The sequence below is a fragment of the Oryzias latipes genome, chromosome 15, assembly GCF_053564925.1.
Source record: "Oryzias latipes strain Hd-rR chromosome 15, Olatipes_Hd-rR_3.1".
Classification (NCBI taxonomy): domain Eukaryota; kingdom Metazoa; phylum Chordata; class Actinopteri; order Beloniformes; family Adrianichthyidae; genus Oryzias; species Oryzias latipes.
Genome location: NC_136251.1, coordinates 27,064,329 through 27,077,628, shown reverse-complemented (window position 1 = coordinate 27,077,628; position 13,300 = coordinate 27,064,329). Strand labels below are relative to the sequence as shown.

Here is a 13,300-nt window from a genome sequence, read left to right as displayed (position 1 = left end):
AGGCCTTTGAAATGTTTCTGCGGGCAATGATGGAGCGCAAATGTCCACTTGTCCAGTATTGACTCTGTGTTGTATACTTGTGCAATTCCTTTATTACTTTCTGCTCCTACTGCATCATATGTTCATCAAGTAATTGCAGCATCTGTTACCATAAAAGTAGCATATTTTAGACAAACGTAAAAAAAACATCACAAAAAAAACTGCAAAAAAGAAAAAATGTGATTCTCCTTACAGGTTATTTCAAGTCCGAAATTGCCTGAATATTTGTTTTATATTATAAGGTATATCTTTGTGAGCCATTGCTGTGTAGCAAACACACAAAGTCAAATGAAGGAAATAAACTCTCAGGTTTCCCTTGCGTCAATTAAACTCACTGAGCTAAACCACATGTTTAAACGACACTTACCACATTGCGGGTCTGTGTTTGTCCAACCAGAATCAATATGTTGGAGCAGATTATAGATAGGCAGAAGTTGAGCAGAATAATGGATCGTTCCGAGCGAATATATCTTAGGAGAGATGAAAGAAAGAAAAAGAAAAAACAAAAGTGTATCAATCAAACTCCCAAGTGTTTCACAATTGCGGTTGGAAAGCCCTCACGTCGTCACATTTACCTCCATAGCACAGCGTAGATCACAGCCAGGGTGATCAAGGCGAGGCAGGACAAACCACAGCCAACTATCAATGTCACAGATGGGACCCCTGAGTACTCCATGGTCTATGGAGAGGACAGAGTGAGACAAACCTGTCAGTGGGAGGCAGGATGCGAAATCTTTATTGCTGCCCAGCAAGAGAGCCAATCAAAACAACCACCTTCAATCTGAATAGTCCATAGGCTCCTTATTTAATGGTTCCAAACTTTCTACTGTTGTCACTGACAGAACTTTTGACAGGCTTGAAGGCCAATATTATTATAACAGCATATTTCAAACTAAAGGTTTATGCATTTTCAATCTGGCCTGCAGGAGAGTAAAATCCTTGATTTATTGTTTCTGCAGAGGCTCCTTTATGTTCTGACTTTTAATTACTTAATCTATACATGAAATAGCTCACATGTGCCTTATTTACACACTATTTCCAGTCAACAAGGAGCTGCTGGTGGGGAAAAAAAATCTCACCACAAGGCAGAGGTTTTGCATATCTTATTTTCTCTTTAGCAAACTAAATGTGCATTCGATTGATGAAAGCAAATGACACACACGCATGAGCGTGCACAGGCCTCCAGCATGTGTGCACCTATCAAGTTCCTTGTAGAAACCACATAAAGCCTCCATAAGCGGCTCACTTTCCCACTGACTTACACTTGGAGGGGATTAGCACGTCAATTATTTCTTTTTCTTTTCGCACCAGCCCCAGCTGCCCCCCCCCCCCCTCACTCAGTCTGTCACGCGCTCAAACGCACGCGCGCAGTCTTTGCATTAGCCGGAATAACAAATCAATATCCAACTTACTATTTCTCTTGGTTGCTGAGCCAAAATGGCGAAGGTAGACACGCGATCACACGAGCATTTTGTGTGGGATGCATCTGTGAGCACCGTTTTGCATCCTTTTGTGGACCAGGCGCCCCAAGAATCGTTCCTGCAGGGGGAGGAGGCAGAGGCAGTTAGGGCTGTAATCCCGGCACAGATGCGGACCACATCGCTCCGGCTCAGTCTCCTCAGCCGCTCGTCAGCTGTCGATTTTTGTTTGTTTTTTTGCGTTAAAAAGCGAACAGGAGAGTCGACACAGGCTCCTGAGAAGAGGCTACAAGCAGCATTTCGGAGGAGCGGATGGAGAGGCAGAGACACGGAGGAGGAGGAGGATGAGGATGAGAGGAGGAGGAGGAGGAGGAGGGGGGCATGCACGGAGCTATCCAAGCAGACCGGTGCTGATTGATTCACCATACGCAGATAAATACCATCTAATCTCCTGCTATCAAAACATCGCCGTTGTTTTTTCATAGATTACTTGAGGAAATACAATGAAAAAAAGCACCTTTGATTACCTGAATCAGCGAAGGATTTCAATTCCGGTAAATTCCAAACTATAAAGGACTGCTACTATTTTTTTGTTTTTTTTTAGCGTGTTGTCATTTAAAAAAATATTTTCCTTAATTAATTAGCAGCTTTTTGAATGCCGCCTCCGGGCTTTTTTTCACCCTGGAAACGGTGGACAGCATCAGATTGATACTCTGTTCCTCTCTGCTGCTGTGAGAGGGGGAGCTGCAGATAGTAAAAAAATAAATAAAGTCACGTTCTAGTGCAACCTGCTCCTTGACTTCACGTCAGACCACATATGTAAAGAAATGAGAGTCTTTCTGAAAGTCTTTCTTCAGCAAAGATACCGCTTTGTGGAGATAATAGCTTTACAGAAATCCCTGCAGGAGTCACACCACCCCGCGGAGACCGCGCAAATGGTTGCAGCCAGTCCCCACTCCAAACCATGATCAGGGGAATTTAAACAGCCCCTTTAATATTCCTTAGACAATTATTCCACAATTGATTTTCTCTATTAAATAAATGAATAAATAAATAAATAAATAAATAAATAAATAAATAAATAAATAAATAAATAAATAAATAAATAAATAAATAAATAAATAAATAAATAAATAAATACATAAATAATAAATAGATACTTTTTCTAAATTAAAAAAAATGTATTCAACATGTTGTTTCAAGGGCTAAAACTCTTCTGCCTATTCTCTTTCCAGCCTCCTCACCCTCACTATAAAAGCGGAAACAAGATGCATGCCCGCTGATTTAAAGGCAGCAGGCCACATGCAGCCTGTTGATTTGTGTGAGCGGTGCTGTGCAAGGCAATCCCGCTTTGTCATTTGATCAATATGGCAGCAATATTTATTATTCCTGGAATAAACCTTGGAGCCAATTGCAGATTTTTGAACAGGGACCAGTCTGGACTCTCAGCTGTCTGTGCACAGCATTACAACCAGAAATGAGCCATGCAGTATATTTCCATCACCGCCTCTTTTCCCAACTGAGTTGTGACCATTTCACCAAGTTCTTAATCCAAGCTGAATTGAAAAGAAAACCCCTAAATGACCTGCATATATCTTTTGTCAGCAACGCATTTGTCTAAATGCTTGAATGTTGAATACAAATAAACAAAAATCAACAAATGAGCAATTTCAACCTTTTGTTGCTTCTTTTAATTAGTCATCCCAACTAGAACACAAAAGAAATTTAGAAAAAAATAACTAAATTTGTCAAAACTGCTTAAGATGGTAAAAACACATTAATAACAAAAAACAAGGGAAAAAATAAGCTCTTCATGAAAATTTAAGGAACATTATCTTTCATTTATGCACAATTTAAATCCACATGGTCATATCCAAGTGTTTTCAGAATTGCTGTTGACTTGGTCCCTAAAATACTTCTGTTCGTCACTTTTTGGCTTGCTTAGATGGTTTGTGCCATGGGGGGAAAGCAGACAGCACGGCTGCTGACATGGGATTTCTGTAGGGCTCTTCTGATGTGTTGTGTGACCCCATCAGAGCTTAGTGGCCTTAAAATATAAGCTATTCCCAGGAGAAAGACTCAGTGTTCATGTTAACCAAAGTAAGACAGATAGCAAGACATTTATCACATACCCTTTGCTGACCAATCTTTCTGTCTGTTAGGATGTAATGTCAGATTTTAATCAAAACATGTAAGAAAAAGATATTTTACAAGTTTGTTACATCGCTGCTTTCCTATTTGTATTAGGAGAGAAGCTAACATCAGCTTGACTTGAAAGTTAATCAAAGCACAAGGACTTTATTTAATTTGTTGATTTAACTGCAATTATACATTTAACGATGAATTTAACCCTTTTTTTTTAGTCATATCAAGACTTTTTGGAGTTATCTAATGTAAAAGTGATGAGACTGGATCTTAGTTTGAGGAAAATTAAATTACCAATGAAACATGACATTATTTTCAAATCAAGCAGTACATTTAGGTGTTGGGACCTTATCTTTGGGTAGACCATTCCAAAACCTATCTCTTTTGTTTTCTGGACATTGTCTTTTTAGTTTTGATGTTTTTCAGATCTTGTCTTACTTGTCATGTCTTACAAATCTGCGGTTTAGTCAAAAGCCCAAATGACTATTTCTCCAGTGATGCAACATTGTTTGACTAACATCCTTGGTTGGTTTCCATGACCCTGGGACCAAACCCCACCCCTGCTCTCCGTCGTTGTTCCATGGCTCGTATTCTTTGATTAAAAACCTTTCCCAAGCCGCATTTTTTGCACCAAATCCACGGATTCTGTGTTTTAACTGTGCTGTGTTGAACGCTAACATTTAGAAATGTCAGTAACATGCTCAGTTAGGCCTACATGATCTGAGGATCTAGCTTTTGGATCCTTTGTAAGTTTCTCCGAGTATTGAACAAAGTTACACTGGGATAAACAAGCTCCTTCTCGCTGTAGAAAGTGAACAGCAAATTGTTTTGAAATGGGTTCTGGAAGCCTTAACAAATTGATCTAAAGCAGCAATTCTTTTTCTAAGACCTCTGCTGATGCATTTTTCTCTTGGCATTGTCTTAGCAAACACCTGGATGCTCTACAGAAGGAAGCTGACAAAACTGTTTCTGTTGAGATCTGCACACCTGCTGATGATACAGATCATCAAGAGCTGATGATTAGCGGTTCATGACTGCAAAGTACCCTCTGTAATACTTAGGAAGTGCAATGGTGGAGTTTTGATCCTTTTAGTCAACAAACAACTGCAAGGAATAAACATTATAGGAAAAATACATGTAAAAAAGGATCTATCATCTAGCTTTTTAAGCCAAAAATAAGTTCAGTTACTAAACTATATGGATTAGTTTGCTATCCTGTCATGCTACATTGTGCTCAAATGTCATGGGAATGGCACAACGTGTGCTGCTTAACTTCAGCCATCCCAAAATCTTGTTTATAGTCTGTGCATGCCTACATCACATTATATGGACGCTGCGGTTGGGGCTTAAAGAGCGCCTCAGGCTCAACACTTCAGGCATTTTCATATATATTCTAACAAAAACTGACACACAACAGCAGGCATGCCAGACATTTTATGTTGGCAAATGATTCCATCACTCTTTGAAATGCTTGACAATGTGTGTTTTATTTCTGCATTAAAATGATGCTGATGATATATAGAATTGTGTGGAATATGATTGTCTGATATGTGAAAAGTAGATAAAGGGATAGACTCAAATAAGTTTTGGCTTCTGCCTTACTACCTTTTCAAACCTGTATTTTAGAGTTCAGTCTCACAGAAGCCTTTCTTTGATTATTTTTTTTCTTTTTTTTGTTTTTTATTATTGGTTTGCATTTTTTGTTTTACCTGAAATAAATCTAGACTGATGTCTCACAAACTGTGATGCAGGAAGAAAATTGAGCTAAAACCTTTTTTTGTCTTATTCAAATCATTGTGAATCCGGAGCAGACAAAAAGAAGTGTATTTGGGACAGGAAATACATCACAAGCTCCCTCCCCCGTTCCATTCTGATGCAACCACTTGCAGACTAATAGATCCATGTACGTCCTTGTTTTCCTCGTCTCAGCTGGAATCTGACTCAAAACTGTACCATTTTGAGTCAGATTCCTGGATAGCTAGCTGGATAGCTACGATATTGCTTGTAACTTTTGTTAAACTGGTAATGTTAGATTGGGGGTGTGAGGGGCTTTAAGCTAGGGCGAGAGAGTGTAAACAAAGTGCTCTCGGCAATGGGGAGAGGGGACCGGGCTGCTCTGCACCAACAGCCCCGCCCAAAACTCAGAAGCAAATTTCTAATGAATTACTGTCGCTCTGCAGAAACTGTGTCCAAGAACACAACACATTTGTCTTTTTTTTTAATTATTCTGGCTAAAAATGAAATAAAAATTAAAAGACCACTGGGGCTGCTTTAACAATAGAATAACAACTGATTTTATTTTTTAACACAAATATTCATCTAACTGTTGTTGAGTTTCATAAGAAAAAATTGAAACATTTAAATGCTTACAATAATTAAGTTTAGTTGCTTTTGAATGATTACATTTATAATCATTTCTAACTAATCATTTGTACTGATTTTTTTCCTTCACAAGTAAACCTTATAGTCACTACTTGTTTTACATTCAGCACCACTTTTGCACCTGAAAATATCCATACTATGAATTAAACCTCATTTTGCAACTAATTGTACTTTGACAGTAAATCTAATTCCCCAAAGTTTTTAGTTGCAAGTTTAACGTCCAACACCATCAATCTGAAGCTGAGGTGCGAGTTTCTGAGGAGCGGGAACTTTCCCTTCCTGCTGTTTTATGTTTGCAGCATGCATGCATGCAGTGTTGGTTGGCTCAAATCCAGGATCTCCAGATGTTTGTAGAACCTGAAACTGTGACAGATGCTCTCAACCCTCCTTATATAAATGATTAATGAGCCGTGGCTCCTCAGAAAGTACAGTAATCATAGTAACATTTAATGTATGCCATGATTAGCGCAACTTAAATGAAAACTGCTGAAGGAGGTGTTTTGGAAAAAAAAGATAGACTTAAATTAGGCTTTTATTTTAGTAAACAAAGTATAGACTCCCTTGTCTTTTTTTTGTATTTTTTATTGTGCTTAGCATGTCTATGAAGAGAATAATGAATACTACATTTGTAATTTATCATTTATGATCAAATTACTTTTTCACAGCACTTATGATCAATGCAAGATGCTCTGATATAATGTTCAACATGTTTTCAATGACACATTCAACATAAACGAGAATTATTATATAATTTTTCCGTCCTTGAAATAAACAGTTTCTGCATATTTTATTTTACATATTAATGCATCTCAATTTCTCTTACATAATTTATATTCAAACCTTTTTGTCCATTTATTTGATGAAATATTAATCATAAGAACTGTCCAAAATGCAGTGTTTCTTTATTGATTTGATAGAAAATTAATCAGCTCAGTTTTCCAGTGCTCTCGCAATGCACCACAGTCCTTTACTCACAATCATGTTCACTCTGTTAATTGTGAAAAGAAGCACTATCATCTGTTTATGACCAACACGTCGGACAGATGGTCCATTACTTCTTGAACAAATCTAAGTGGTTGCTATTGTCGAATAGAAAGAGCCAAATGTTCTCAATAAAGATGTTAATAATCCCATGAAGTAGTTTGGCAGAGAGCTGATTAAAAAAACAAGAGTGGATCGGAAAGGATGATGATATTAAACACTGGGTCTGCTGGTGCCCTAATTCTGTCTTTGCTGTTCAGAAATAGACAAGATGTCCTCAAACATTACCATGGCAGCAATGGCATGCATAGTTCACATGCCATTTAAAATCAACAGTCTTCACAATCCACTTAACACCACCATTCTGCTCTGATTATTATTTTTTTATTTCTTACAAAAAAGAAACTAAAATCTGAAATATTTCACGAGTGCAACTTCCCTCAAAATACAGTATGCCAAAAAAAAAGTCTTAGTTTCTGAGCAAACAACTGTACTTTACTGCCACACTGGGATGCCTTGTCATGGAAGAAAAAGAGAGATAAATCAATTTTTTAGTTTTACAAACAAATTAGTCTCTGCAAGAACAAAAAGTTTTCAGTTTCCGATGTACTGAAGCCTCTTTGTCCGTTCATCCCGTTCTCTGAATAAGTCATAGTTCCGGTTTGATAGTAACACAATCGGCTTTTATGGTCCTGCAGTTGAACACTTGAATTTATCAGTCTGTGCATCCCCCCATAACCGATTCTCCCCCAACGCTCCACCAAAATGTCTCCACCTTTCAGCTGTGCGGTTCCCAGCAGGCCAGCCCACAGATGTGAAACCCTACAGTTCTGTGGGAAAAGCTGCATTAAACCTCATTGCTTTACATGGAAAGAATGGACTTGCTTTTCTGCTTTGACAGTAAAATGCGACATAATGGCAAGAAAAGTTTCTGATAATTCAACAACTGTGGTGTTATCAAGCAACCCAGTGTCATCCCAAAACGTGTTATCAAGCAGCAGGGACACAAGAACATTGCAGCCTGCAGAGGCACAAAAACAAATCAGCAGCAAGCAAGACGTCACCACTTTGTCCAAAAACACTAACATACAAACACATGCAACCCTAAATAAAGCACAGCCAACTAAAGCTTCAGAAGCAGTATTAATTAGGTGTATAAATAGTGCATATAAATATATCATAATTATATTTTTAGACTTTGTTGGCAATTCTTTTTTAAAGCATCTGTGCCTACGATTCTATCAAACCACAAACTTATTATTTATCTCCTCTTTTCCTCACAGTGTCTTGTCAAATGTGTATTTTTAATCTCTGCTCATGGATTTTCAATGTAATAGTCTATTTCCAGTCATAAAATAATTTGTCATCAGTAAAGAACAAAACAAATAATTTTGTGTAGTGATTTTACAGAGGTGTCTGTGACTCATGTGTGACTAATAATAAAAATCTTGATGTAATCAGGATGGGATTCACTACACAGGAAACGGTTGCTTTGCAGCCTCACCGACACGGACGCAGAGACATGAGCTAATTACAGGAGTCTTTACTTTAAGCAGAAAGCAAACCCAATAAGACAGAAAATGAATGTTATATTATTGAAAATGCATGCCTACTTACGTTATGGTGGTGTCCCATAGTGCACAGTATGGTTTTACGGTTCCCTAGAGTGTAGGAATAAACATAAAATATTATGACGAATGGTTATTACTTACATCATCATGTGTTGTAATTCTGTAATATAACTTATAAAGTATGAATCATTAAAGACCCACTCCGATCATCTTCTGAGCTATTTGAAAAGTGTTCCCAGCGGTCTTTTAATTATGATTATGCCAGTTTTAGCAACAAAAACATCAAAAATGTGGTTTCTAGGACATTGTTTCTGCAGAGTGAAAGTAGAAATTTGCCTCTAAGTTGTGGGCAGGACTGTTGTTATGGTGCAATCCTGCCCCCCTTCCCACCCTCCATAACTGAGAGCTCTCTGTTTACATGCTGTCCTGCTAGCTTACCGCCCTTCAAACCCCCCAAAGTAACATTATTGGTGGAACAAAAATAGGGAGCAATGTTGGATCGTCTACAAGTGGACGTGTCACAATGGACTGGAGCTGGGAGCTTGTGGCCCGACAATAGTATTTTCTAAGAAAAAAATAAAATCCTTTTTAAACTGCATTTTTTTTTGTCTGCTCCTGATTTACAACAATTTGAAAAAAAAATACTCAGAAATGCTATTTTGAGTTTAACCGTCTTTATATATGTCCTCCATCATCAGAAAAATGGTACCAGAAAATGTTGGAAACACTAAAAACCTAACATTCATCAGAGTGGGTCTTTAAGCACCATTGAAGTTTTTTCAATGCCTTTTTCAGGAAAAGTAGTGAGCCAAAATAAATATACAAATCAATAAAAACCTCCGTAGATCTATGACATGCTGTCCTCGTAGTAATGAACTGTTTGTGAAGCTTTAGCTTTTATGACTTACTTTGCTGCTTACGTTGGCCATATGAGCCAATTCAATTTCTAGGTGAGACTCCGTTGTCTTAGGCTCCGGCCTCACAGTCACCGCAATAACCTTTGAGTTCACAACTGTGTGGTTCCTGAAAAAAAAAAACACAGATTGTTAAAACAAAAAAAAAACATCAAACTTCTTTTTTTACTTGCTGCAAAAATATTCTGCTTACAGATCCACGTTACTCTTTACATGTTATTGTGGAAGTGAACAGGGGTTTCATCATATTTTTATGCTCTTTTGATTATGCATTCAATGGATTTTATAAATGCATGAATATTGTATTGTGAAATATGCTTCTTTTCTGCCTGCACTACCAGATAAGTATTGTGCTGAGGTCAGCAACAGGACTGTCTGTGACTTCTGGTCTGTTTTCTTTCTGTGCCGAAGTGTTTATGTGACCACGGCACCTGCAATGCAGACTATACAAAAACACAGAGTCTAATGACGTATTTTGCATGTTTACATTTTGCCTTGCTGGAAAATAAAAAAAGATTTTTCCGTCTTGAAGAGAGAGACAGTCTCACTGGCCGTGTTTGTACCTCTCCCCTTCTGCAAAAGGTGTAAAAATTCATGCAGACTCGTGTGAATTTTCATTTCCCAAATTGCACAATTCAGTTTTGGACGTCCTGAACCATCTGAATCTGCGAAGGCCGGACTAGACGGCAGCATTGTCTATTCATGAAATTACTTTAAAAATATTGCATTTTAATAGTCATCCCCAGTGTACACTGTTGTTAGTACATTTTTTGCTTTTTTTTAACATATAATACATAATATGATTACATTTTCCAATATGTCTGAGTAGGGCTGGGCGATATGGCCTCAAATGGAATCAGTTTCTTTACACCAACTTCAATTTCCAATTTTAATCGATTTTTTTCTCCCTTCCTTTATTTTCTTAAAAAACATTACAATGACAGAATCTATTTAATATACACTCTTTTATGCTAACATCTCCTGTGAGAGTTGATCTGAAATCAAAGTGCAACTAAATACAAGCTGTAAAAAACTGTTAGTGAAACAATGTTGGCGGGTGATTTGTGAGCTGCTGGTAGCTTGAGCATCTCATGTTTAATGAGATGTAAGTGTATTCTGTAACGTTAATATCAGCACTTCTCCCACTGGACAGAGCGCCGCTGCTTTAGGTATCGTTACATATTTGTCACATTCACACTTTTGGTTGCAACCGCCTTCAAACAGATTTTTCTGAAGTTTCGAAACCGAACCATTTCCATATAACTGAAGAAACTGTTCTTTTTTTAGGATCAAGCTCTTCTTTGCTAGTAACCATTTTCACGTCTGTGTGTTGCGAAATACAGGTGGGCTGACCTTACTCTGAACAACGGAAGCCCAACAGAGCAGGGTGCTTGGAAAAAATAAATTCACATTTTTCTCAAATTAATCTTCTTAAATTGTGAATTCAAACTAAGTGATACATCGATTTATTACCCAGCCTTAGCTTAGAAGTTAAAATTGTAATAAATATTTACTTAATACTGACTTTTTCTTGCCAACATAGGAAAAAGACCTGATTGAAGTTGCCCTCTGAATTGCAATGCAAACAACGTGGGGTTAACACGAAGCTTCTACTTAGATGTTAAAGTTGGAAAATGCCATTCTATAAAATTTATTTCGATTTAAGGTGAATGAGTGAGCATTTTCTAGAAACATTTTCTTTTCCAGATCCTTAATGAACCTAAAAAAATTGCAGTGCATTAAAGGTGTTTTTTTTCCCCTCTATCCAAAGCTTTTAAATCTAAATCATTGTCTTGCGCTAAAGCTTCATTAGTATTTCACAAAAAAGCCTAAATGTAGATTTTAAGAAAAAAGAAAAAGAGAAGTGGAAAGACTGCAGCAGGCTCCTTTTTATCTCTGCACTGTTTGAGCTGAATATTTTTTATCCAGCTTTTTTTCTCTGGGAGGAGTCAGCTTTACACTTTGTTCAAATGGAACTCATTAGACTAAATTGCCCCACTCAGAATACACTTACAGACTTTTGACATTTAGTGGTAAGAAACGCTTTTTTTATGTCAGAGACTTAAAATCTAGCAAATGGGAAATCATTGATAGTTTCCACTTGATCATCTTATCCCCAAGACAGTCTGAGGAGAATGAGCTTTAATGTCCAGTTATGTTTCCACACATGCGTGGAGGCACTCCACCTGCGACAGCTGGCCTGGCCTGTCCCAGAATGACCGCTCTGTCCTTGGATGCTGGTGCCAGGGACGTGTTGACTTGTAGCTGACACCAGGTGTTTCTTTGGGCCTTCCCACAGCTTTTCCAGACACTAAATGTCATCCCTAATTAACTGCACGCTCCACGCTGCAGTGAGTTTGTTAAACTTCTAAAATTAGAGTAAACCTCTCATTTTTTTTTCTTCCAAGAAGGACAAAACAAGATGAATTCTAATTGATTAGAACTTAATTTCTTGTCTGTGAAGTGAAACGTTACAGGGTCACCTAGGCGAGAGGCACAGGCTGTTTGTTCAGACTTGATCTACTGCTATGAATAAATACTGACACCTTGGTCCTTCCAAAGGATTAAATCTGTCTCAAATTTCTCCTTGCCAGCAGACAGAAAGAAAACACACATATACACACACACAACGAGAAATGTTCCTCTTACTTTGGTGATGGCAGCATGAGTCCGAGGGTCTTGTAGAGAACAGTACCCAAAATGAAAACAGGGGAGCCTTCCATATCTAAAAGAAGAAGCTGAGTGTTAATTGGGAGTAGTAAATGTTCGTTTTTTTGTGTGTGAAACATCTCTTGTTTTAAAAAGTAACTTAACTTGGTAACTTATCAGCAATGCAAACTATTTGATACTTGCAAAGATGTGAAACCGTTATTTGTAGACATTTAAAATACTTGTCTAGGTTTTCAGTTGTTTTAGCTTATCTTTGCTTTGAACATTTACAAGGTTTCTTAAAATCAGCCCACTTTTCTTTTTTCTTTTCTTCTCATTACAAACTATGATCTAGAAATAAGAAAACTATTGCTTTACACTATTGACAGGAGAAAAACTTTATTTAAGACTCAAAAAAACTCTTTTTGCTTCGTTTGACTTTTTGGTTCAATTTTGAGGATGGTGATTTAAAGTTACTGGTGACAAAGTTAAACTTTGATCCATTTTCATTATTTTGGCATTCAAAATGTAAAAATATGTTCTCAAAGGAAGTACTAGTCTTAAATTTTATGAGGATTTTTTAAAACGGACCAGCCTGTACTTGAACATGAGTGTAATAAGTGATTCATTTATTAATCTGGTTTTTGCGACTGTCTTCAAAATGAACAACAATTAAGTGAATAAAAACGTAAAAAATACCAAATAATATAAAAGTATTTCCTTGGAAATAGGAAGACAAATTCTAATTGGACTGTATTACATTAAATTGGAAGTAAATGTATCTAATAGTAGTATTTTAAGCATATTTGTCCCTTTTTGAAAGCTTGCTTTAAACTCCTTGTTTCTAAATTTGGATTTCTTTACTAAAAGATTTAAGTAACATTGACTTGCTACATGGACACATTTTTTACTACTTTCTACTAATTTTCTTTTTCAAGATTATAGTTCTTCTCTTATTTCTATGCCACCTCTTTATCTAGTGTACACCCTCTACAACACAAACATGCAGAAACAAAAAAACAAAAACAAATTCGAAACAAAAAAGGATAAAAGACAAAAAAAAGACAAATGTTTCATTGGCAGAGTTAGCTCTTACGCTATTTCAAACTGCAGCAGCACTTGTGCAAAATGTAGCACAGATTCCTCATCAACCCCTTGTTTTGTTATCTTTGATATATTCCAGATTAAACTGATTAGTTTG

The 13,300-nt window shown here is 37.1% G+C and overlaps 1 protein-coding gene across 14 annotated transcripts in view; it reads right to left on the bottom strand.

The window, feature by feature from the left end:
- adgrb3 (adhesion G protein-coupled receptor B3) overlaps positions 1-13,300 on the bottom strand; it is a 111,012-nt gene that overhangs the window by 17,315 nt on the left and 80,397 nt on the right. For all 14 annotated transcript variants that reach the window (XM_078932376.1, XM_078932375.1, XM_078932377.1 and 11 more), the window contains 6 exons: positions 12,100-12,175; positions 9,445-9,559; positions 8,583-8,626; positions 1,452-1,578; positions 615-718; positions 407-509 (listed from right to left, as the gene is read on the bottom strand). In XM_078932376.1, the coding sequence (XP_078788502.1) occupies positions 407-509; positions 615-718; positions 1,452-1,578; positions 8,583-8,626; positions 9,445-9,559; positions 12,100-12,175 (569 nt within the window). The remainder of the gene's footprint in view (positions 1-406; positions 510-614; positions 719-1,451; positions 1,579-8,582; positions 8,627-9,444; positions 9,560-12,099; positions 12,176-13,300) is intronic.